The sequence below is a fragment of the Cherax quadricarinatus genome, chromosome 78, assembly GCF_038502225.1.
Source record: "Cherax quadricarinatus isolate ZL_2023a chromosome 78, ASM3850222v1, whole genome shotgun sequence".
Classification (NCBI taxonomy): domain Eukaryota; kingdom Metazoa; phylum Arthropoda; class Malacostraca; order Decapoda; family Parastacidae; genus Cherax; species Cherax quadricarinatus.
Genome location: NC_091369.1, coordinates 18,265,812 through 18,292,967, shown reverse-complemented (window position 1 = coordinate 18,292,967; position 27,156 = coordinate 18,265,812). Strand labels below are relative to the sequence as shown.

Genomic DNA, 27,156 nt, shown 5'->3' with positions numbered 1-27,156 from the left:
AGATTGGGTCCTAGGTTTAACATTTGTGTGATATAATTGTGAGTAACATATAGGATATACAATTTATAAGGTTCAGTTATTCAGTATTTATTTGGTTTTGAGTGAGTAAGTGATCTTTGAGAAGAGACTGGAATTTATAAACAGGTAGTGTTTCTTTTATATTTACAGGTAATGAATTCCAGATTTTAGGGCCTTTTATGTGCATTGAGTTTTTGCATAGCGTGAGATGGACACGAGGAACATCAAAGAGCGATCTGTGCCTTGTGTTATGGTCATGTGTTCTGTTGAGGTTGGCAAGGAGATGTTTGAGGGGAGGGTTAATATCAGAGTTAAGTGTTCTATGTATGTAATAGGTGCAATAATAAGTACGGATGTTTTGTATGGTGAGTAGGTTGAGTGTTTTGAATATTGGTGGAGTGTGTTGCCTGTAGTGAGAATTTATCATTCTAACTACAGCCTTTTGTTGGGTAATTAGTGGTCTGAGATGGTTAATTGTTGTTGAGCCCCCATGCACAAATTCCATAGGTGAGATAGGGGTAAATAAGAGAGTGATAAAGGGCCAGGAGGGCTGACTGTGGAACATAGTACCGTATCTTTGATAGTATGCCTACAGTCTTGGAGATTTTCTTAGAAATTTGTTGTATATGTGTATGAAATTTGAGTCTATTATCGAGGTGGATTCCTAGGAATTTTCCCTCTGTTAGCTTTGTGATAGGTGATCCGTTTATTATCTTAAGAGGTACATCTGTAGCTCTGTTACCAAACTGAATGAAGTAGGTTTTGCCAATGTTTAGTGTAAGTTTGTTAGTCCTCATCCAGGTAGATATTTTCTGTAATTCGGTGTTTACAGTATTGGCTAGCGTGACTGGGCTCGGGTGGGAGAAGACGTATGTTGTGTCATCAGCAAATAGTGTGGGTTTGAGTAATTGCGAAGCATTTGGTAGGTCATTTATGTATAGGAGAAAGAGAAGAGGGCCAAGGACACTTCCCTGTGGGACACCAACTGTAATTGGTTGTGCGGTAGAGCTTGCCCCATTTGCGTACACATATTGGCTTCTGTTGCTGAGGTAAGACTTGAGGTAGTTGAGGGAGTGCCCTCTAATACCATAGTGTGACAATTTTACGTGGAGCAAGTCATGGTCAACTGTATCAAAAGCTTTACGTAAGTCAATGAAGATCCCCAGTGGGACTTCTTTTTTCTCTATTGCAGTGTATATATGTTCTATATTATTATATATATTTTTTTTATATTATATTATCACACTGGCCGATTCCCACCAAGGCAGGGTGGCCCGAAAAAGAAAAACTTTCACCATCATTCACTCCATCACTGTCTTGCCAGAAGGGTGCTTTACACTACAGTTTTTAAACTGCAGCATTAACACCCCTCCTTCAGAGTGCAGGCACTGTACTTCCCATCTCCAGGACTCAAGTCCGGCCTGCCGGTTTCCCTGAATCCCTTCATAAATGTTACTTTGCTCACACTCCAACAGCACGTCAAGTATTAAAAACCATTTGTCTCCATTCACTCCTATCAAACACGCTCATGCATGCCTGCTGGAAGTCCAAGCCCCTCGCACACAAAACCTCCTTTACCCCCTCCCTCCAACCTTTCCTAGGCCGACCCCTACCCCGCCTTCCTTCCACTACAGACTGATACACTCTTGAAGTCATTCTGTTTCGCTCCATTCTCTCTACATGTCCGAACCACCTCAACAACCCTTCCTCAGCCCTCTGGACAACAGTTTTGGTAATCCCGCACCTCCTCCTAACTTCCAAACTACGAAGTCTCTGCATTATATTCACACCACACATTGCCCTCAGACATGACATCTCCACTGCCTCCAGCCTTCTCCTCGCTGCAACATTCATCACCCACGCTTCACACCCATATAAGAGCGTTGGTAAAACTATACTCTCATACATTCCCCTCTTTGCCTCCAAGGACAAAGTTCTTTGTCTCCACAGACTCCTAAGTGCACCACTCACTCTTTTTCCCTCATCAATTCTATGATTCACCTCATCTTTCATAGACCCATCTGCTGACACGTCCACTCCCAAATATCTGAATACGTTCACCTCCTCCATACTCTCTCCCTCCAATCTGATATTCAATCTTTCATCACCTAATCTTTTTGTTATCCTCATAACCTTACTCTTTCCTGTATTCACCTTTAATTTTCTTCTTTTGCACACCCTACCAAATTCATCCACCAATCTCTGCAACTTCTCTTCAGAATCTCCCAAGAGCACAGTGTCATCAGCAAAGAGCAGCTGTGACAACTCCCACTTTGTGTGTGATTCTTTATCTTTTAACTCCACGCCTCTTGCCAAGACCCTCGCATTTACTTCTCTTACAACCCCATCTATAAATATATTAAACAACCACGGTGACATCACACATCCTTGTCTAAGGCCTACTTTTACTGGGAAATAATTTCCCTCTTTCCTACATACTCTAACTTGAGCCTCACTATCCTCATAAAAACTCTTCACTGCTTTCAGTAACCTACCTCCTACACCATACACTTGCAACATCTGCCACATTGCCCCCCTATCCACCCTGTCATACGCCTTTTCCAAATCCATAAATGCCACAAAGACCTCTTTAGCCTTATCTAAATACTGTTCACTTATATGTTTCACTGTAAACACCTGGTCCACACACCCCCTACCTTTCCTAAAGCCTCCTTGTTCATCTGCTATCCTATTCTCCGTCTTACTCTTAATTCTTTCAATTATAACTCTACCATACACTTTACCAGGTACACTCAACAGACTTATCCCCCTATAATTTTTGCACTCTCTTTTATCCCCTTTGCCTTTATACAAAGGAACTATGCATGGTCTCTGCCAATCCCTAGGTACCTTACCCTCTTCCATACATTTATTAAATAATTGCACCAACCACTCCAAAACTATATCCCCACCTGCTTTTAACATTTCTATCTCTATCCCATCAATCCCGGCTGCCTTACCCCCTTTCATTTTACCTACTGCCTCACGAACTTCCCCCACACTCACAACTGGCTCTTCCTCACTCCTACAAGATGTTATTCCTCTTTGCCCTATACACGAAATCACAGCTTCCCTATCTTCATCAACATTTAACAATTCCTCAAAATATTCCCTCCATCTTCCCAATACCTCTAACTCTCCATTTAATAACTCTCCTCTCCTATTTTTAACTGACAAATCCATTTGTTCTCTAGGCTTTCTTAACTTGTTAATCTCACTCCAAAACTTTTTCTTATTTTCAACAAAATTTGTTGATAACATCTCACCCACTCTCTCATTTGCTCTCTTTTTACATTGCTTCACCACTCTCTTAACCTCTCTCTTTTTCTCCATATATTCTTCCCTCCTTGCATCACTTCTACTTTGTAAAAACTTCTCATATGCTAACTTTTTCTCCCTTACTACTCTCTTTACATCATCATTCCACCAATCGCTCCTCTTCCCTCCTGCACCCACTTTCCTGTAACCACAAACTTCTGCTGAACACTCTAACACTACATTTTTAATCCTACCCCATACCTCTTCGACCCCATTGCCTATGCTCTCATTAGCCCATCTATCCTCCAATAGCTGTTTATATCTTACCCTAACCGCCTCCTCTTTTAGTTTATAAACCTTCACCTCTCTCTTCCCTGATGCTTCTATTCTCCTTGTATCCCATCTACCTTTTACTCTCAGTGTAGCTACAACTAGAAAGTGATCTGATATATCTGTGGCCCCTCTATAAACATGTACATCCTGAAGTCTACTCAACAGTCTTTTATCTACCAATACATAATCCAACAAACTACTGTCATTTCGCCCTACATCATATCTTGTATACTTATTTATCCTCTTTTCCTTAAAATATGTATTACCTATAACTAAACCCCTTTCTATACAAAGTTCAATCAAAGGGCTCCCATTATCATTTACACCTGGCACCCCAAACTTACCTACCACACCCTCTCTAAAAGTTTCTCCTACTTTAGCATTCAGGTCCCCTACCACAATTACTCTTTCACTTGGTTCAAAGGCTCCTATACATTCACTTAACATCTCCCAAAATCTCTCTCTCTCCTCTGCATTCCTCTCTTCTCCAGGTGCATACACGCTTATTATGACCCACTTCTCGCATCCAACCTTTACTTTAATCCACATAATTCTTGAATTTACACATTCATATTCTCTTTTCTCCTTCCATAACTGATCATTTAACATTACTGCTACCCCTTCCTTTGCTCTAACTCTCTCAGATACTCCAGATTTAATCCCATTTATTTCCCCCCACTGAAACTCTCCTACCCCCTTCAGCTTTGTTTCGCTTAGAGCCAGGACATCCAACTTCTTTTCATTCATAACATCAGCAATCATCTGTTTCTTGTCATCCGCACTACATCCACGCACATTTAAGCATCCCAGTTTTATAAAGTTTTTCTTCTTCTCTTTTTTAGTAAATGTATACAGGAGAAGGGGTTACTAGCCCATTGCTCCCGGCATTTTAGTCGCCTCATACGACACGCATGGCTTACGGAGGAAAGATTCTTTTCCACTTCCCCATGGACAATAGAAGAAATAAAAAAGAACAAGAGCTATTTAGAAAAAGGAGAAAAACCTAGATGTATGTATATATATATATGCATGTGCGTGTCTGTGAAGTGTGACCAAAGTGTGAGTAGGAGTAGCAAGATATTCCTGTTATCTAGCGTGTTTATGAGACATGTGTATAATAGCATCATTAGTATTTTTATTAGGCCTGAATCCAAATTGGTAGGGGTTGAGAATGTTTTGGGAGATGAGGTAGGAGTAGATTCGTTTATGAATTAATTTTTCGAAGATTTTTGAGAGAGGGTGTAAATTGGATATTGGCCTATAGTTATTCAACTCTGTTTGGTCTCCTCCTTTATGGATCGGGGTGACCCTTGCTATTTTGAGAACTGTAGGGAAGGTGGAGGATTCAATGGATTTGTTAAAGAGTGTTGCAATGATTGGTGATAGTACTTGTGATGCTTTTTTGTATATAAAGGGTGGTAAGGTATTTAAATCTCCTGCCTTGTTTTTCAGTGCGTTGATAATAAGGGAGACTTCGTATGGGTTAGTCGGAGCTAGGAACAGTGTGTTCGGGTAGTTGCCAGTGAGGTAGTCATTTGGTGGGGTAACTGAGCTTGGGATTTTATTGGCAAGGTTTTGACCTATAGTGGAGAAGAAATCATTGAGTCTGTTTGCTGTTTCTGTTGGTGGGAGTTGGGGTTCATCTGATTTTGCTAATTTTATTTCGCTATGTTGTGATATCTTTTTTGTTCCCAGAATTTCTGATAGGGTCTTCCAGGTCTTTTTTATATCACCTCGTTAGTTGGATAATCTTTTCTCCTAATACAATTTTTTTGCCCTTCTTATCAGGCTGGTTAGGATTGACGAGTAACGTTTTGTTTGGTCTCTGGTTATGTGACCCATTCTGTACTGTTTTTCATATCGGTGTTTTGTATTTATGGATTTGAGAATGCTGGGTGTTAGCCAGGGACTGTTCAGTCTCTTAGCTGTCATCTGTTTAGTTTTTTTAGGGCAGTGCTTGTTATAAAGGTATTGGGTCTTTTTTAGAAAATTATTAAAACATTCGTCAATATCTGTATAGATTTCTAGCTCAGTGTGCCAGTCAATGTTTGTTACTGCTGTTGTGAAGTTATTAATGGCTGCCTCATTGTGAAGTCTGAAGGTGACTTTAGTAGTGTCTTGGGGTATTTTACCAAGAGTTGTTATGAGGAAAGTAGGGTAGTGGTCTGTGGTATTATCTGTAATTATGCCTGATTTTAAAGGGGATATGGTGTTGGTCCAGATGTGGTCAAGTAGGGAAACACTAGTCTCTGCAACTCTTGTAGGTTTTGTTACTGTTGGTAGCAACATGCAGTTACTCATTGTGTTTGTGAATTCAGTAACGTGTGGGTCCTGGTCTTGCAGGAGATTTATATTGAAGTCACCTGAGAGTAGTAAGTGATCTTTGTTCATGTGTGCATCAGTTATCATACTTCCTAGGTTTTGACTAAATTGGCTAATGTTTGATTGTGGAACTCTGTAGATGTTTATCACTGTGAGAGGTTTTTGTAGGTATTTGGATTTGAATTTAGCTATTATATATTCCCCATGTTCATCCCTTGTGCAAGTATTAGTGATACATTCTAGTTGGTCTGAGTAGTATATAGCAGTGCCACCCTGCTTCCTATCAGTGAGCCATGACTCAATCCATGGCAGCACATTTCCCCCAATGCCTTGAGCAGCCACTTTCTTCAACAGTTTCTGATGTGGTACTCTATCAAAAGCCTTACTAAAATCTAAATAAACAATATCGAATTCTTTATCCTGATCAATGGCCTCAAAAGCCTTGCTGAAGAAGGTTAATAAATTAGTTAGGCAGGAACGGCCCCTGGTGAATCCATGTTGAGTATCAGCAACACTCTTTAACAAATCCATAGAATCCTCTACCTTCCCTACACTTCTCAAAATAGCAAGGGTCACCCCGATCCATTGAGGAGGAGACCAAACAGACTTGAATAACTATAGGCCAATATCCAACTTACACCCTCTCTCTAAAATCTTCGAAAAATTAATTCATTAGCGAATCTATTCCTACCTCATCTCCCACAACATACTCAACCCCTGTCAATTTGGGTTCAGGCCTAATAAAAATACTAATGATGCTATTATACACATTCTAGAACACACACACACTGCAATAGAGAAAAAAGAAGTCTCACTGGGGATCTTCATCGACCTGTGTAAAGCTTTTGATGTAGTTGACCATGACTTGCTCCATATAAAATTTTTGCACTATGGTATAAGAGGGCACTCCCTCAACTACCTAAAGTCTTACCTCAGTAACAGAAGCCAGTATGTGTAAACAAATGGGGCAAACTCTTCAGCACAGCCAATTACAGTTGGTGTCCCACAGGGAAGTGTCCTAGGCCCTCTTCTCTTTCTCATATACATAAATGACCTACCAAATGCATCGCAACTACTCAAACCCACACTATTTGCAGATGACACTACATATGTCTTCTCTCACCCGAGCCCAGTCACGCTAGCCAATACTGTAAATGCCGAATTACAGAAAATATCTACCTGGATGAGTACTAACAAACTTACTCTAAACATTGACAAAACCTGCTTCATTCAGTTTGGTAACAGAGCTACAGACGTCCCTCTTAACATAAAGATAAACAGATCACCTATCACAAAACTCACAGAGGGAAAATTCTTAGGAATCCACCTTGATAATAGACTCAAATTTCAAACACATGTACAACAGATTTCCAAAAAAATTTCCAAGACCGTATGCATACTATCGAAGATACAGTACTATATTCCACAGTCAGCCCTCCTGGCCCTATATCACTCACTTATTTACCCCTATCTCACCTATGGAATTTGTGCATGGGGGCTCAACAACAGTAAACCATCTCAGACCATTAATTGCCCAACAAAAGGCTGCAGTCAGAATGATAAATTCCCACTACAGGCAGCACACTCCACCAATATTCAAAACTCTAAACCTACTCACCATTCAAAACATCCATACTTTTTACTGCACCTACTACATTCATAGAACACTTAATTCTGATATAAACCCTCCCCTCAAACGTCTCCTTACCAACCTCAACAGAACACACAACCATAACACAAGGCACAGATCACTCTTTGACGTTCCTTGAGTCCATCTCACGCTATGCAAAAACTCAATGCACATAAAAGGCCCTAAAATCTGGAACTCATTACCTGTGAATATAAAAGAAACACTGTCTGTTTATAAATTCAAGTCTCTTCTCAAAAATCACTTACTCTCACAGCTAAATAAATACTGAATAATTGTATCTCATAAATGTTTCTCATTATTGTATCTCATAAATGTTTCTCATTATTGTATCTCATAAATGTCTAACCCGTGACCCAATCAAACTTTATTTTTTAATTACATTACCTAACAGAATACTCCAATCTACTGAATGCTCAGCAACACAGTAAATGACCATATGACCTGTCTTTGTAATACTCATTTGTGCTAAATTGTTATCTGTTTACAATGATGTTTTTACCACTGAATATATCATTGCTTATTTAATCTTAAGTTAATTTTAAGCCTGCTCATAAGGGGCTTTGGCATGTTACACTGTAATAACTATGTACTTCACTGTATCATGTTCAAATTAATAAATAAAATAAATAAATAAATTAATTAATCAAATTATGCCTATCGAGATAGCTTCTTATATTATCAGCTATAATGTTTTCTATTTATCTGACCAGTATCTCCCTACACATTGCAGATATATTGGCCTCCTGCAGCCACTCTGTTATTCTTTTCCATCACCTGTAAAGGGAGCACCTGTCTCTTTCTATTTTACATCTGCTCCTCCTTTTTACATCAAGTGCCGCATAGTTTGTGTGTTCTAGGCATAAGTTTGGGTCTGTGTTGCTTAGGCTACCTTCCCAGCTTATATTTATTTATTTATTTATTTATTTATTTATAATTTGAGCACACTTACAGAGGTACAAAAAAAATACAGATAAGAGCAGCATGCCAAAGCCACTTATACTATGCATAGCATTACGGGCTGGCTTAAAATTAACTTAAGATTAACTAAGCAATGATGAAATCAGTGAAAAACATTAATGTAAACTGATTACTATAAAGCACAAGTGAGTATTACAAAGACAGGTCATATGGTTGCGTGCATTGTTATAAATTCAGTAGAATGGAGTATTCTGTTAGGTAGTGTATTTAAAAAATAATAAAGTTAGATTGGGTTTTAGGACTTAGTTTACTTGGTCTCACTTTATGTTCTTGTTATTGAAGTTGAATTTGGTGAAGGCTCCCTTGTGACTGATCACATTTTGTCGGTCTGGGGCTCTGCGCGTACATGTCTGAATCTTGATTATGTTGTGTTTCTTTTTTAGACAAAAACAGAAAAGATCGAAACAAAGGAAGAGACAAACAGGGGTAATGGTACAGAGAGGACAGGTGGGCAGTAAAATGGGGCATACCAAACCAGGCATCAGCCCGTCAAGGCCGAATAAGCAAACAAACGCGAAGCCAGTACTGGAGAAACCAGGGGAGTGTACACCAGGGGACATACCAGGTAGTATACCACCAGTGGTACTAATGAAACACAAAGCAAGACAAAACATCCCACTTGGTAATTCCTGCTTCATTTTTTTTTTTTTTTATTAACACACTGGCCGATTCCCGCCAAGGCAGGGTGGCCCGAAAAAGAAAAACTTTCACCTTCATTCACTCCATCACTGTCTTGCCAGAAGGGTGCTTTACACTACAGCTTTTAAACTGCAACATTAACACCCCTCCTTCAGAGTGCAGGCACTGTACTTCCCGTCTCCAGGACTCAAGTCCAGCCTGCCGGTTTCCCTGAATCCCTTCATAAATGTTACTTTGCTCACACTCCAACAGCACATCAAGTATTAAAAACCATTTGTCTCCATTCACTCCTATCAAACATGCTCATGCATGCCTGCTGGAAGTCCAAGCCCCTCGCACACAAAACCTCCTTTGCCCCCTCCCTCCAACCTTTCCTAGGCTGACCCCTACCCCGCCTTCCTTCCACTACAGACTGATACACTCTTGAAGTCATTCTGTTTTGCTCCATTCTCTCTACATATCCGAACCACCTTAACAACCCTTCCTCAGCCCTCTGGAAAACAGTTTTGGCAATCCCGCACCTCCTCCTAACTTCCAAACTACGAATTCTCTGCATTATATTCACACCACACATTGCCCTCAGACATGACATCTCCACTGCCTCTGGCCTTCTCCTCGCTGCAACATTCATCACCCATGCTTCACACCCATACAGGAGCGTTGGTAAAACTATACTCTCATTCATTCCCCTCTTTGCTTCCAAGGACAAAGTTCTTTGTCTCCACAGACTCCTAAGTGCACTGCTCACCCATTTTCCCTCATCAATTCTATGATTCACCTCATCTTTCATAGACCCATCCGCTGACACGTCCACTCCCAAATATCTGAATACATTCACCTCCTCCATACTCTCTCCCTCCAATCTGATATCCAATCTTTCATCACCTAATCTTTTTATCCTCATAACCTTACTCTTTCCTGTATTCACTTTTCATTTTCTTCTTTTACACAACCAAATTCATCCACCAACCTCTGCAACTTCTCTTCAGAATCACCCAAGAGCAGTGTCATCAGCAAATTGCAACTGTGATGTGACAACTCCCACTTTGTGTGTGATTCTTTATCTTTTAACCCCACATCTCTTGCAAGACCCTCGCATTTACTTCTCTTACAACCCCATCTATAAATATATTGAACAACCACGGTGACATCACACATCCTTGTCTAAGGCCTACTTTTACTGGGAAATAATCTCCCTCTTTCCTACATACTCTAACTTGAGCCTCACTATCCTCGTAAAAACTCTTCACTGCTTTCAGTAACCTACCTCCTATACCATACATCTGCAACGTCTGCCACATTGCCCCCCTATCCACCCCGTCATACGCCTTTTCCAAATCCATAAATGCCCCAAAAACCTCTTTAGCCTTATCTAAATACTGTTCACTTATATGTTTCTCTGTAAACACCTGGTCCACACACCCCCTACCTTTCCTAAAGCCTCCTTGTTCATCTGCTATCCTATTCTCCGTCTTACTCTTAATTCTTTCAATAATAACTCTACCATACACTTTACCAGGTATACTCAACAGACTTATCCCCCTATAATTTTTGCACTCTCTTTTGTCCCCTTTGCCTTTATACAAAGGAACTATGCATGCTCTCTGCCAGTCCCTAGGTACCTTACCTTCTTCCATACATTTATTAAATAATAGCACCAACCACTCCAAAACTATATCCTCACCTGCTTTTAACATTTCTATCTTTATCCCATCAATCCCAGCTGCCTTACCCCCTTTCATTCTACCTACTGCCTCACGAATTTCCCCCCACACTCAAAACTGGCTCTTCCTCACTCCTACAAGATGTTATTCCTCCTTGCCCTATACACAAAATCACAGCTTACCTATCTTCATCAACATTCAACAATTCCTCAAAATATTCTCTCCATCTTCCCAATACCTCTAACTCTCCATTTAATACTCTCCTCTCCTATTTTTAACTGACAAATCCATTTGTTCTCTAGGCTTCCTTAACTTGTTAATCTCACTCCAAAACTTTTTCTTATTTCAACAAAATTTGTTGATAACATCTCACCCACTCTCTCATTTGCTCTCTTTTTACATTGCTTCACCACTCTCTTAACCTCTCTCTTTTTCTCCATTTACTCTTCTCTCCTTGCATCACTTCTACTTTGTAAAAACTTCTCATATGCTAACTTTTTCTCCCTTACTACTCTCTTTACATCATCATTCCACCATTTGCTCCTCTTCCCTCCTGCACCCACCTTCCTGTAACCACAAACTTCTGCTGAACACTCTAACACTACATCTGTAAACCTACCCCATACCTCTTTGACCCCATTTCCTATACTCTCAGTAGCCCATCTCTCCTCCAATAGTTGTTTATATCTTACCCTAACTGCCTCCTTTTTAGTTTATAAACCTTCACCTCTCTCTTACCTGATGCTTCTATTCTCCTTGTATCCCATCTACCTTTTACTCTCAGTGTAGCTACAACTAAAAAGTGATCTGATGTATCTGTGGCCCCTCTATAAACATGTACATCCTGAAGTCTACTCTACAGTCTTTTATCCACCAATACATAATTCAACAAACTACTGTCATTTTGCCCTACATCATATCTTGTATACTTATTTATCCTCTTTTTCTTTAAATATGTATTACCTATAACTAAACCCCTTTCTTTGCAAAGTTCAATCAAAGGGCTCCCATTATCATTTACACCTGGGATCTCAAACTTACCTAGCACACCCTCTCTAAAAGTTTCTCCTACTTTAGCATTCAGGTCCCCTACCACAATTACTCTCTCACTTGGTTCAAAGGTTCCTATACATTCACTTAACATCTCCCAAAATCTCTCTCTCCTCTACATTCCTCTCTCCTCCAGGTGCATACACGCTTATTATGACCCACTTTTCGCATCAACCTTTACTTTAATCCACATAATCCTTGAATTTACACATTCATGTTCTCTTTTCTACTTCCATAACTGATCCTTCAACATTATTGCTACCCCTTCCTTAGCTCTAACTCTCTCAGATACTCCAGATTTAATCCCATTTATTTCTCCCCACCAAAACTCCCCTACTCCCTTCAGCTTTGTTTCGCTTAGGGCCAGGACATCCAACTTCTTTTCATTCGTAACATCAGCAGTCATCTGTTTCTTGTCATCCGCACTACATTCATGCACATTCAAGCATCCCAGTTTTATAAAGTTTTTCTTCTTCTCTTTTTTAGTTAATGTTTACAGGAGAAGGGGTTACTAGCCCATTTCTCCCGGCATTTTAGTTGCCTTATACGACACGCATGGCTTACGGTGGAAAGATTCTTTTCTTCTATTATCCATGGGGAAGTGGAAATAAAGAAGAACAAGAGCTATTTAGAAAAAGGAGAAAAAACCTAGATGCATGTATATTTATATATGCATGTGCGTGTCTGTGAAGTGTGACCAAACTGCAAGTAGGAGTAATAAGATATCCCTGTTATCTAGCGTGTTTATGAGACAGAAAAAGACACCAGCAATCCTACCATCATGTAAAACAGTTACAGGTTTCTGTTTCACAGTCATCCGGCAGGACGGTAGTACTTCCCTGGGTGGTTGCTGTCTACCAACCTACTTCATATTTGCAAATATATAGGGTTTGAAATCAAATAAAAATGACAAAGTTAGTTATGTCAGTGGGCTCCTGACAGAAGTGAATGCCATATTTGGGTCATTTACAGAAACACATACAAGGGATGTTTTGGATGGAGAGAGAAAGATAGAAAACTACAACATGTATAGATGTGATAGAATCAATAGGTCACAGGGAGGAGTAGGAATCTATGTAAAGGATACTTTCTGTTGCGCAGAAGTGCTGAATTCTATGAATGATATAGTAGAAATTCTAGGCATAAAGTTGAAAATAGGAATTTGGTAATTATCCTAGTATACAAACCACCATCGGCAATTTCTGAGGAATTCACAGATCAATTAAGTAAGATAGATAGCTATCTGGATAGGCTAGAAAGTCCTACACCAAATATTTTACTCCTTGGAGATTTTAATCTCCCTCATGTAAAATGGAAGATGGCACAATGTAATGTTATACCAGAAATATCCCCGGGAAGCAGCCTGGCTCAACAGGTACATACCAGGGAAATAATGAGGTTTTGTGAAAAGTACTCTTTAAACCAACAGGTAATTGATCCCACTAGAAATGAAAATACCCTGGATTTAATATTCACAAACAACGAGGAACTGATGAGAGACATAACAGTTTCCAAAACTATTTACTCTAATCATAACATCATAGAGGTTCAGATAGTATTAACTCAGGGGTAGGAAACTGCATCACTAAAGTTAGAGACGGGATGTTCAGTAAGTTTAATTTTAACAACCATAGAATTAACTGGGAAAAAACAAACCAAGAGCTATCAGATATACCCTGGGAATCAGACATGAGCAGCCTAAATCCCCACCAGTGCCTAGAGAAGCTGAATACAGAAGCACACAAAGTATGTATGAAACATGTACCACTGAGGAAACCCAATGGAAGATCAGATATAGAGAGTGTAGGAGATGGTACAGAAGAAGAAGACAAGTTACTGAACTGCTTAAAAACACAAATATGCTACAACAGAGGAAAGATAGACTTAGCAGAGAGATCACTGAATTAGAGCAAAAACTTAGGATGTCATACCTCACAGAAGAAGTACAAAGGGAACAAAAGGCCATACAGGATATTGCAAGAAACCCAAAATATTTCTATTCCTACGCAAAATCCAAGCTAAGAACTACCTGTAGAATTGGACCACTACTGAGAGGAGACTCGTATACTGACGATGAACAGGAAATGAGTGAAATCCTAAAAGAACAGTATGAGTCGGTGTTCAGCAACCCACTAAATGACAGCAAGGTAGAAAATGCAGAAATATTTTTCACTCCAGAAGAAGGCCGCACAGACCAACTAACTGACATTAGTACAAATCCCATAGATTTCGAAAAAGAAATGGAAAACATTCCTACTCACTCAGCACCTGGGCCAGATTCATGGAATGCTCTATTTATAAGTAAGTGCAAAGTACCACTAGCACGAGCCCTCAGTATTCTTTGGAGAAAGAGCTTAGATCTAGGTGAAATACCAGAGGCCTTAAAGAGTGCAGACATAGCTCCTTTGCACAAGGGAGGTAGTAGAGCACTAGCTAAAAATTACAGACCAGTAGCCCTAACCTCTCGCATCATAAAAATCTTCAAAAGAGTGATGAGACGGCAGGTTACAAATTTAATGGACCAGCACAACCAACATAACCCGAACCAGCATGGTTTTAGAGCAGGATGATCATGTCTGTCACACTGCTTAACCATTATGACAGAATTACGGAGGCACTGGAAGACGACCAAAACACAGATGTGATTTACACAGATTTTGCAAAGGCGTTTGACAAATGCAATCATGGAGTGATAGCGCACAAAATGAAGGCCATGGGCATTACGGGGAAGGTAGGCAGATGGATTTTCGGTTTCCTAACACACACAACACAAAAAGTAGTAGTGAACAGGGCAAGATCCAGCATCAGCGAGGTCAAAAGCTCAGTGCCCCAAGGCACTGTCCTGGCACCTCTGCTGTTCCTCATCCTCATAGCAGACAGACAAAAACACCTGGAACACTTTTGTATCATCATTTGCAGACGACACTAAAATAAGCATGAAAGTCAGTACGGTAGAGGACACCGAAAAAGTACAGGAAGACATAAACAGGGTTTTCCAGTGGGCAGTGGAAAACAACATGACATTCAATGGTGATAAGTTCCAGCTGCTTAGGTATGGAAAGAATGAAGAACTCAAAAGGAGCGCTATATACAAAACTCAAGAAGGTCACCAAATAGAACGTAAGGAACACGTAAAAGACCTAGGAATAATTATGTCAGTGGACCTTTCTTTTAAAGACCATAACAAGACAAAGATCACGACAGCCAGGATTTTGAGTGGGTGGGTATTGAGAACTTTCAAAACAAGGGAAACAATGCCGATGGTGACACTCTCCAAATCGCTAGTGCTCCCTCACTTAGAATATTGCTCAGTGCTGACGGCCCTGTTCAGGGCAGGAGAAACATCGGAGCTGGAACAAATACAGAGATTGCTTACGGCTCACATTGAGCCAGTAAAGCACCTAAACTACTGGGAACACCTGCAAGTCTTGAACATGTACTCATTGGAGCGGAGGAGAGAGAGGTACATGATAATATATACCTGGAAGGTACTCGAGGGCTTGTTCCCAAATCTGCACACTGCCATAACAACATACTGGAGTGAGAGATATGGGAGGAAGTGTAAAATAAACCCAGTGAGGAGCAGGGGTGCGGTGGGGACAATAAGGGAACACTATCAACATCCGGGGTCCCAGACTTTTCAACAAATTACCAGAAGATATCAGAAACACTGCTGGAACAAGTGTTGAAGCCTTCAAGAGGAAATTAGACAAGTATCTTCACCAGGTGCCAGGTCAACCAGGCTGTGATGGATATGTGGGGCAGCGGGCCTCCAGCAGGAACAGCCTGGTTGACCGGGCAAGCACCACACGAGCCTGGCCCATGGCCGGGCTCAGAGAGTAGATATACTCTCAAAATTCTTCAAAGGTCTATCAAAGGTAAGGTGATCTGAGTATATTGTTTTTGATGTGGTAACATTTTGTATCAGGTCATCATTGTTAGTGAAGATGAAGTCCAGTGTATTTTCCAATCTGGTGAGCTCTATTATTTGCTGGTTTAAGGTGAATTTTGTGCAGAGATTTAAAAGCTCTTGTGTATGTGAGTTCTTGTCTGAGTTGCCTCCTGGTGTTATCACTGCAACAACATTATTTGCTATATTCCTCCATTTTAGGTGCCTCAAGTTGAAATCCCCCTGGAGCTAGAAGCTGGGGGCAGGAGCTGGGAAATTTTTCCAAACAGTGGTCAAGTTTCAGCAGCTGTTCCTGGAATTAAATCATACCACAGGTGGGGTTTGAACCCCAATTGTGTCATTACGATTTCGTGAGTCATTCCTGGAATTGTTGGGACATTGCATCCGGAGGCTTGTAAACTACCACAATGACTAGATTTTGGTTCTCTCTTTTACTGCTAAAACTTCAACTACATCATTTGAGGCATTTAGCAGTTCTGTGCAAATAAGTGACTCTGTGATATACAGGCCAAACCCTTCCCCCCACCACCACCCCGACCTTTTGCCTGTTCCCTCTGTCGCATCTGTAGAGGTTGTAACCTGGGACCCATATTTCGTTGTCCAAGTGATCCTTTATGTGGGTCTCTGTGAAAGCCGCGAACATTGCATTTGCCTCTGCAAGCAGTCCATGGATAAAAGGTATTTTGTTGTTTGTTGCTGGCTTTAGACCCTGTATATTTGCAAAGAAGAATGTCATCGGATTGGTGGTATGGGGTGGGGGGGTGGAATTTTTTTTCCAGCACTAGTACAGTATCTGTATCTGTTGGTTTGGAGTGGAGGCCATCGACTGTGATTCCACTCCAGAAATGACTGGATTTGGTGTATGATTTCTGCCATTTCCTGCCATTTTTTTTTTTCTTTCCTGGCACTAAAAAACCTCTCTCTTGAGTGGCTGTGGCTACCCCGGATTTCCCATGGTCTGGATGTTTTGTATCTTTTTGTCCCCTTTAGATGGTGTGCCTGGCAATATAAGTTATAGCACTCTCTTTCCTGTACTGAAGAGGGACACATTTTAGGGTGAAAAAGCTTACAGGAAGGCTGGTTGCATTTTCCTGTTGTCATATGGGCATTGCATGTTCTAGAGTGGTCAGAGTTGCATGTCCCATCTGTTTTTCCAGATATTCCATGCCTGCAGATACCAAGTGCATAATATTTGCACAGGCTTGGTTTCTGTTTGCCTTGGATTTTTGTGACTATTCCCTGTTGGTGCATGTTTTCCTGTCACATTTCTATCTTCACTAGTACTAACAATGGAGCTCTCGCCAGTTGTTTCTGGTAATTTGCCTTCACTATTACTAGTGGAGTCTCCTTGTTTGCTATCTCCTGTGGTATTGCTAGTTTGTACTATTGGTTTTATCTTGTCCTTGACTACATTTTTCTCCACTACAGCTCCTGTCTCCCTCGAGGCAAACAATATGCATTCCTCCATGCATGCAGTTACTGTCTACCAGGGCACCTCCAGCCTTACAGTTCCTGACTACCTGGCCAGCACCTCCAGTCATACAGTTACTGTCGGCCAGGACAGCATCCACACCAAGGGCGATAGCACCATCCAGCCCAGACTTTTCATTTTCCCATCTGTTATAGAATGCTTCCAGGTTTTCTGTGAAAGCCAATTGATGTTATGCTCTTTTAACCCTTTTACTGTTTCGGTCATACATATACGTCTTACGAGGTACCGTGTTTGACGTATATATACTCTCAAATTCTAGCGGCTTCAAATCAAGCAGGAGAAAGCTGGTAGGCCCACATGTGAGAGAATGGGTCTGTGTGGTCAGCATGCACCATATAAAAAAAATCCTGGAGCATGCAGTGCATGAGAAAAAAAAAACTCCGACCGTTTTTTTAATTAAAATGCTGACTTTGTGGTCTATTTTTGTATAGTATTTATGGGTGTATTCTCGTTTTCTTGGTCTCATTTGATAGAATGTAAAACATTTTATAGAAATAGAGGTGATTTTGATTGGTTTTACTATAAAAAGAACCTGGAAATGGAGCTCAAAGTAGGGGAAATCCTTGATTTTTGCCGATGTTCAAAAGTAAACAAATGATGTCATTGTCCAATAAATGTCCAACTAGCCATTCTGATATGCAGTCATGGATGGGTTAACATTATTTGTACAATTATTACAGTATTGCAGTAGTCTGCATAACAGTAAATCTATTTTTTGTTTGAATAAAAATTCAAAATAGAAAGCAAGAGTAATATCAGAGGGGCCTGGAGACGTGACTGATGAATAAAGAAAATGTTATTTTAGAGCCAGGAATGTCTGCATTGTTCATTCTGGACCGTATTTTGAAATTGTCATATTTTTTAATTTTCATGAAATTGGCCAAATTGCAAATTTCTGACCACATTATTGGGTAGTTGAAATCGGTAAATGGGCAGTTTCTTGTACTCATTCAATAGAAAAAATGGAGCTCTAAAGAAATAGCTATGAGTTTGGTCGACTGGAACAATGGAATTAGCCGAAAATAGGGCTCAAAGTGGGCGAAATCGCTGATTTGTAAATATTGCCGAGGTCGCTAACTTCGCAAGAGCGTAATTCAGTTAGTTTTCCATCAATTTTATTTTTGTATCATTGCAATCGGGAAAAGATTCTCTATTATTTCATATGAAAAAACAATTTTTTTTTTTTTTGAAACTTTGCGACACCAGGACACACCTCAGGATTGGGGGTTGTGACAGTCAAGGGGATAATACCAATGTGATTTTAGTCCACAGATTGATCTCATTTGGGCATACCCAAAAACACTTCCCTGATTTAATACCTCTTGTAGATAATTCTTGGATATCTGCTCATGGCGCGTGAGCCCGATTTCCACAAAAGTTGCATGTAATCCATGTGGAAGCTCGCTTGTTTGTTTGGCTGCAGACTACACTGGATTTCAAAATGTGATTTTTAATGGTTGATTTACTGTATTCTACTAATAACCTCTTGAATATTCTACTAGTAACCTCCTTAACCCTTTCAGGGTCCAAGGCCCAAATCTGGAGTCACGCACCAGTGTCCAAGAATTTTCAAAAAAAAAATTTTTTATTTTTTCTTATGAAATCGTAGAGAATCTTTTTGTGAAGGTAATAAAACAAAAAGTACGAAATTTGGTGGAAAATTGACGAAATTATGCTCTCGCGAATTTTGATGTGTCAGCGATATTTACGAATTGGCGATTTTGCCGACTTTGACTCCCATTTTAGGCCAATTACATTATTCCAATCAACCAAATTCTTAGCTATTTCACTAGTATTACTTCTATTCTATCGATTGAGCACAAGAAATCGCCAAGTCAACTGTTTCAACTACAAAATAAAGTGATCGGAAATTGTTAATTTGGCCAATTTAACACAAAGTTCAAAATATTCCAATTTCAAAATAGGGTCCAGAATGAACAATGTAGGCATTCCTGGCACTAAACTAACATTGGATGAATCTTATTGTGGCTAGCTGGTCTAGTGGCTAGCGCGACGGGCTGGAGTTTTGAGACTCCATGACCGCGGGTTCAATCCCGGCCGGGGGTATGGTTTATTTGCAATCGTGTCATTACGATTTCTTAAGTCATGTTTACGGCAGTGAAGGGACTTGAGCTAGAGTTCGTCACGGCCACGCTAGCTGGAGATTCGTCTGTAAAAAACTTGCATTTGTGGTCACAGAGGTGCCTGTGCTAACTTTCCTATGGTGTAGAAATATACCTAGTTGGATGAATCTTATTGTGGCTAGCTGGTCTAGTGGCTAGCGCGACGGGCTGGAGTTTTGAGACTCCATGACCGCGGGTTCAATCCCGGCCGGGGGTATGGTTTATTTGCAATCGTGTCATTACGATTTCTTAAGTCATGTTTACGGCAGTGAAGGGACTTGAGCTAGAGTTCGTCACGGCCACGCTAGCTGGAGATTCGTCTGTAAAAACTTGCATTTGTGGTCACAGAGGTGCCTGTGCTAACTTTCCTATGGTGTAGAAATATACCTAGTTGGATGAATCTTATTGTGGCTAGCTGGTCTAGTGGCTAGCGCGACGGGCTGGAGTTTTGAGACTCCATGACCGCGGGTTCAATCCCGGCCGGGGGTATGGTTTATTTGCAATCGTGTCATTACGATTTCTTAAGTCATGTTTACGGCAGTGAAGGGACTTGAGCTAGAGTTCGTCACGGCCACGCTAGCTGGAGATTCGTCTGTAAAAACTTGCATTTGTGGTCACAGAGGTGCCTGTGCTAACTTTCCTATGGTGTAGAAATATACCTAGTTGGATGAATCTTATTGTGGCTAGCTGGTCTAGTGGCTAGCGCGACGGGCTGGAGTTTTGAGACTCCATGACCGCGGGTTCAATCCCGGCCGGGGGTATGGTTCATTAGTTATGTTTTGAGGCTTTACAAATAAATTCCATTTTGATTTTTTATTCACATAATGAATTTTTATTCACACCAAAAAATAGAAGATTTACTGTTATGCAATACTGTAATAATTGTATAAATATCATCACCATATTTGTGAATGTATATTAGACCCACCAGCTGACGTGTATTAGACGTGTGAGGTCGTTTGTTTACTCTTGAATATCGGCAAAAATTTAACATTTCCGCTACTTTGAGCTCAGTTTCAAGCCATTTCCAATGCTAAAACCAATCAAAATCATCTCTATTTCTGTAATATGTCTTCCATTCTATCAAATGAGACCAAGAAATCGCAAATACAACTATAAAAAACATACGAAAAAACACTGCAAAGTTGCTGTTTTAATCGAAAAATCATGATTTCATTTTTTTTCTCTCATTATACACAGTGTGCTGCAGGATCTGTTTTATGTGGTGCACACATACCACATAGATGTATTCTCTCATATCTAGGCCCAAATGTACCACTCACAGTTTATCAGAGTGAGCTGAGCTCATGGCGTAGATCTACGGTTTGGACCCTGAACGTAAAGCCATAGATCTACGGGACGGACCCTGAAAGGGTTAAGTGAAGATCTGGCTATTTGTATTTGTACTTGTATATTTGGACAACCTTACTGCTCTAGTAGTTACTGCTTTAGTAGTTACTGTTTGTGTGTTTGATAAGGGCACCTAAAACCCCATTTGTTTATAGTCCGGTCAGAGGATACCTTATTGTTCAACGAATCCGTTTGAAACCGGTCAAGGGCTCGGAACCAGTCTAATCTGGTCAGTGGATCAACTTATTTAAACATACCCGGTCGGTGATTTTGGACTGACACATGAAGGAACTACTGGGAAATTATTTAACAGAGTAATGTGTGATTAGATTGATTCAAAAATATAACTTGCGTGTTGGAGAACCGGTGATTGCTGGCAATTCCTATATGACGAATGGTTGAGACCTCAACTCTTATTTACAACCTGAAGGTTTATAGATCACTGTATTTAGCTCTCCTAGATTTTTTCCCGTCTCCACCACAACAAATGCTATGTTATCACTATAGTTGGCTGGTGAAGATTACCGGAGGAAAGTTGCTTTTACTGGAGTAATATTTGCTTTTCGTTGTGTATGTTACAACTACTGCTAACTACAGGTTATATGAATTTCCACTGTATACGTCTAGTACTTCAAAAATGAAGAAAAATCTAATGATGGTCACTCCACCCACTAAGTACCATTTTGTTACTGGTTATTAGCTACGACAACGCTGTGGAAAGGTTTCTGGATGATAAATGGTCTTATTGTTGTAAACGTTCACTTGGATGATAAATGGTCTTATGGTTGTAAACATTCACTGATGTATTTTTACAAAACTGTATACAGTGGTCCCTCAATAATCGTCTGGCCTGAAAGTCGTCCATTTCGGAAATAGTCTTGTTATTTTGTCTAAACATTGGCTCGCAAATGGTCCGTTAACTCGCTAATAGTCCTTCGTCCGGGACGCATACTCACGCTTTGAGCCGCCTGGGCCTGCCTTCCCAGCCAGTGTGCCATTGTTTACCAGTGAGCGACGGTCCCCTCACTTGCTCCTACGAAATATTTCACAATATTCCATTGATTTTAGTGCTTGCAAGTGTTAAATAAGCTACCATGGCTCCAAAGAAAGCTCCTAGTGCCATGCCTTTGGTAAAGAAGGTGAGAAATACGATTGAATTTAAGACAAACACCATTGAACAATATGAAAGTGGAGTACGTGTGGGCGAACTGGCCAGGATGTATAACAAATCCCGTACAACCATATCTTCAATCATAGCCAAGAAAAAGGAAATCAAGGATGCTGTTGTTGCAAAGGGGGTAAGTATGCTGACAAAAATGACATCACCAGTACTTGAAGATGTTGAGAAGTTATTAATGGTGTGGATAAATGAGAAACAATTAGCAAGAGATAGTCTTATGATGTCGCTTATTTGTGAAAAGGCTAGGCAGTTGCATGGCGATTTGGTAAAGAAATTACCTGCAACTAGTGGTGATGTGAGTGAATTTAAGGCCAGCAAAGGCTGGTTTGAGAGATTTAAGAAGCGTACTGGCATACACAGTGTGGTAAGGCATGGTGGGGCTGCCAGTTCTGACAACAAAGCGGCTGAAAAATGTGTGCAGGAATTCGAGGAGTACATAGACAGTGAAGGACTGAAACCTGAACAAGTGTTCAATTGTGATGAAACAGGCCTCTTTTGGAAGAAAATGCCAAAGAGGACCTACATTACTCAGGAAGAAAAGGCACTGCCAGGACACAAGCCTATGAAAGACAGGCTGATGCTTATGTTCTGTGCTAATGCTAGTGGGGATTTCAAAGTGAAGCCATTGCTAGTGTACCATTCTGAAAATCCCAGTGTGTTCAAGAAAAACAATGTTATGAAGAGTAAATTTTGTGTGTTTTGGAGATCTAATAATAAGGCATGGGTCACAAGGGACATTTTCGTCGAGTGGTTCAATGAAGTGTTTGGCCCTAGTGTGAAGAATTACCTCCTGGAAAATCAATTGGATCTCAAGTGTCTCCTAGTAATGGATAATGCACCTGCTCATCCTCCAAACTTGGATGACCTAATTCTGAAGGAGTTTGGGTTCATCACAGTAAAGTTCTTGCCCCCGAATACCACTCCTCTCCTCCAGCCCATGGACCAGCAAGTCATTTCAAACTTTAAAAAACTCTACACCAAAGCAATGTTTGAAAGGTGCTTTATGTGACCTCAGACACTCACTTGACCCTAAGAGATTTTTGCAAAGAACACTTCAGTATTCTCCATTGCATAAGCCTTATAGGTAAGGCTTGGGAGGGAGTGACTACCAGGACTTTGAACTCTGCTTGGAGAAAATTTTGGCCAGATTGTGTCCACAAGAGGGATTTTGAAGGGTTTGAGGCAGCCCCTGATGAGCCTATGTCAGTTGTGAACTCTATTGTCGCACTGGGGAGTTCCATGGGGTTGGATGTGAGTTTGGAGGATGTGGAAGAGTCGGTGGAGGACCACAGTGAAGAGCTAACCGCTGAGGAGCTGCTGCAGGAAGAGCAACAGATCGCAGCTCAGAATCTTGCTGCAGAAGAGGAGGAAGAGAGATGGAAGAAGGTGCCTTCTTCAGAAATTAAGGAGATTTTTGAAATGTGGGGTAGGATGGAAAGATTTATGGAGAAACATCACCCTGAGAAGGATGTTGCAAGCCATATCGGCAACTTGTACACTGACAGAGTCTTGGCCCATTTTCGTATTACCTCAAGATTTTGCAACTTATCATAATTTAAAAGGAAAAATTTCTCCACTGGTATCACTAAGTTATAGGCGAGGTACACTAGCAGGCTAGGAAGATTATTAAAACATCTGACCTGTGTGGTAGGTTTCTGGTGACTGCTGGCACCTGCCTCTTTAAGCCTATCACTCCAGTTACAATTACACCTGTTTTAAATGACACTTCAGCATTTACTATCTATACACTACAGTGCCATTGTGGTATACACTATAACATTATATATACACAGTATTATCAGGGAGATTTTTTTTCCTCTGACAAAGAAAAGTTTAATTATTATTTTGCACACTGCATGCTAGGCTTATAGTTCCCCTCTGGGAGTATACTCTGCTAGGTATTGCACACTAATTCTCCTTTTTTGACTCGGTATATACTATTTTCTCCCCAAGATTGGTTCCAAGTGCTAGAGGGATGTGTCTTATAAGGTCGCTGGCACAGTTTTAAGTTCTAGCACGCAAGAGAGACCGTGAAAATACGAAAAAACACTGAGCACAATGAAGCATGCGGACAAGAGCATATAGGAATAATTGTTATATTCCTACCTCCTTCAAATTTCCCAGTTTTATTTTTAGTATTTTACCAAGTGAAAATTTCTACATTCTCTTAAGTCATTACTTGAAGCATATGATCAGTGTGGGGAAAGATTAATGTAGGCTGAGTTGGATATATTGAGGTTCAACTAACGTACAGTGGACCCTTGATAATCATGAGGCTCAATAGTCGTAATTTTCGAAAATCATAACATTATTTTCGTCACGAGGACCATAGAGCACTTCAGGATGATTTGAAAAGACTGATGCAATGGTCAGAGAAATGGCAGATGCAGTTTAATATAGACAAATGCAAAGTTCTAAATGTTGGACAGGAAAATAACCATGCCACATATAAACTAAATAATGTAGATCTTATTGCTACTGATTGCGAAAAAGATTTAGGAGTTCTGGTAAGCAGTAATCTAAAACCAAGGCAACAGTGCATTAGTGTTTGCAATAAAGCTAGCAGACTCCTTGGCTTCATATCTTGAAATATAAATAATAGAAGTCCTCAGGCTGTTCTTCAATTCTATATATCCTTGGTTAGGCCTCATTTAGATTATGCTGCGCAGTTCTGGTCACCGTAGTACAGAATGGATATAAATGCACTGGAAAAAGTACAGAGGAGGATGACAAAGATGATCCCATGTATCAGGAATCTTCCCGATGAGGATAGACTGAGGGCCCTGAATCTGCACTCTCTCGAAAGGCGTAGAATTAGGGGGGATATGATCGAGGTGTATAAATGGAAAACAGGAATAAATAAAAGGGATTTAAATAGTGTGCTGAAAATTTCCCACCAAGGCAGGGCTCACAGCAATGGTTTGAAGTTGGAAAAATTCAGATTCTGGAAGGATATACGAAAGCACTGGTTTGGTAATAGAGTTGTGGACGAGTGGAACAAACTCCCGAGTACAATTATCGAGGCTAAAATGTTGTGTAGCTTTAAAAATAGGTTAGATAAATATACGAGTCGGTGTGGGTGGGTGTGAGTTGGACCTGACTAGCTTGTGCTACTAGGTCTGATGCGTTGCTTCTTCCTTAAGTGGAAGTGACCTCATTAGGTGGGTCATTGGGCTAATCCCGCAGGGGGGGGGGGACATGGACCTGCTTTGCATGGGTCAGTAGGCTTGCTGCAGTGTTCCTTCTTTCTTATGTTATGTCAAAACATTGGCTTGCGAATCATCGATTGACTTGCGAATCGTCGTTTGTCCCGGACACGTACACATGGCTCTGGGCTGCCTCGCCCTCCCTTCCCAGCCAGTTTGCCATTGTTTACCGGTGAGTGACAGTCCCCTCACTTGTTCATATGAAATATTTCATAATTTTCCATTCATTCTAGTGCTTGCAACTGCTAAATAAGCTACCATGGCTCCAAAGAAAGCTCCTAGTGCCAGGTCTTTGGTAAAGAAGGTGAGAAATACGAGTGAATTCAAGAAAAACATTGAACAATATGAAAGTGGCGTACGTGTGGCCGAACTGGCCAGGATGTATAAGAAACCCCATACAACCATAGCTTCCATCCTGGCCAAGAAGAAGGAAATCAAGGAAGCTGTTGTTGCAAAGGGGGTAAATATACTGACAAAAATGAGATCACCAGTACTCGAAGATGTTGAGAAGTTATTATTGGTGTGGATAAATGAGAAACAATTAGCAGGAGATAGTCTTATGCAGTCGCTTATTTGTGAAAAGGCTAGGTAGTTGCATGACAATCTCGTAAAGATATTGCCTGCAACGAGTACTGATATTTGTGAATTTAAGGCCAGCAAAGGCTGGTTTGAGAGATTTAAGAACCATAGTGGCATGCACAGTGTGATAAGGCATGGTGAGGCTGCCAGTTCTGACAAAAATGCAACTACAAAATTCGTAAGTGAATTCAAGGAGTACATAGAGGCTGAAGGATTGAAACCTGAACAAGTGTTCAGTTGTGACAAAACAGGCCTCTTTTGGAAGAAAATGCCAAAGAGGACCTACATTACTCAGGAGGAAAAGGGACTGCCAGGATACAAGCCTACGAAAGACAGGCTGACACTCATGTTCTGTGCTAATGCTAGTGGGGATTTCAAAGTGAAGGCATTACTAGTGTACCAGTCTGAAAATCCCAGTGTGTTCAGGAAAAACAATGTTATGAAGAGTGAATTGTGTGTGTTTTGGAAAGCTAATAATAAGACATGGACCACGAGGAAAATTTTCGTCGAGTGGTTCAATGAACTGTTTGTCCCTAGTGTGAAGAATTACCTCCTGGAAAATCAATTGGATCTCAAGTGCCTTCTGCTAATGGACAGTGCACCTGCTCATCCTCCAAACTTGGATGACCTAATTCTGGAGGAGTTTGGGTTCATCACAGTAAAGTTCTTTCCCCCTAATACTACTCCTCTCCTCCAGCCCATGGACCAGCAGATTATTTCAAACTTTACAAAACTCTTTACCAAAGCAATGTTTCAGAGGTGCTTTAATGTGACCTCAAACACTCACTTGACCCTAAGAGAGTTTTGGAAAGATCACTTCAGTATCCTCCATTGCATAAGCCTTATAGGTAAGGCTTGGGAGGGAATGACTACCAGAACTTTGAACTCTGCTTGGAGAAAATTGTGGCCAGATTGTGTCCACAAACTGATGAGCCTATGACAATTGTGAAATCTATTGTGGCATTGGAGAGTTCCACGGGGTTGGATGCGAGTTTGGAGGATGTGGAAGAGTTGCTGGAGAAAAACAAAGAAGAGCTAACCACTGAGGAGCTGCAAGAGCTTCAACAGGAACAGCAACAGACCACAGCTCAGAATATTGCTGCAGAGGAGGAGGAAGAGAGATGAAAGAAGTTGCCTTCTTTAGAAATTAAGGAGATTTTTGAAATGTGGGGGTAGGATGGAAAGATTTATTGAGAAACATCACCCTGACAAGGCTGTTGCAAGCCATATCGGCAACTTGTACAGTGACAAAGTCTTGGCCCATTTTAGGAAAGTTTTAAAGAGATGCCAGAAACAGAGCTCTCTGGACAAGTATTTAGTGCCACAGGTGCACAGTGACTCTGAAGCTGGTCCTAGTGCCATTAAGAAACAGAGAAGAGAAGTAACCCCAGAAAAGGACTTGC

The 27,156-nt window shown here is 40.7% G+C and overlaps 1 protein-coding gene across 3 annotated transcripts in view; it reads left to right on the top strand.

Moving 5' to 3' along the window:
* Positions 1-27,156, top strand: part of LOC128701486 (inactive hydroxysteroid dehydrogenase-like protein 1) — a 160,933-nt gene that overhangs the window by 121,387 nt on the left and 12,390 nt on the right. Inside the window, exon 6 of one of the 3 annotated variants that reach the window (XM_070101751.1) lies at positions 8,944-9,245. The exons of 1 other annotated variant lie outside the window; for it this stretch is intronic. In XM_070101751.1, coding sequence (XP_069957852.1) covers positions 8,944-9,217 — 274 coding nt within the window. In that variant the 3' untranslated portion in view covers positions 9,218-9,245. Of the gene's footprint in view, positions 1-8,943; positions 9,246-27,156 lie in introns of those variants that run through there. One more of the 3 variants, XM_070101753.1, reaches the window with a different exon arrangement.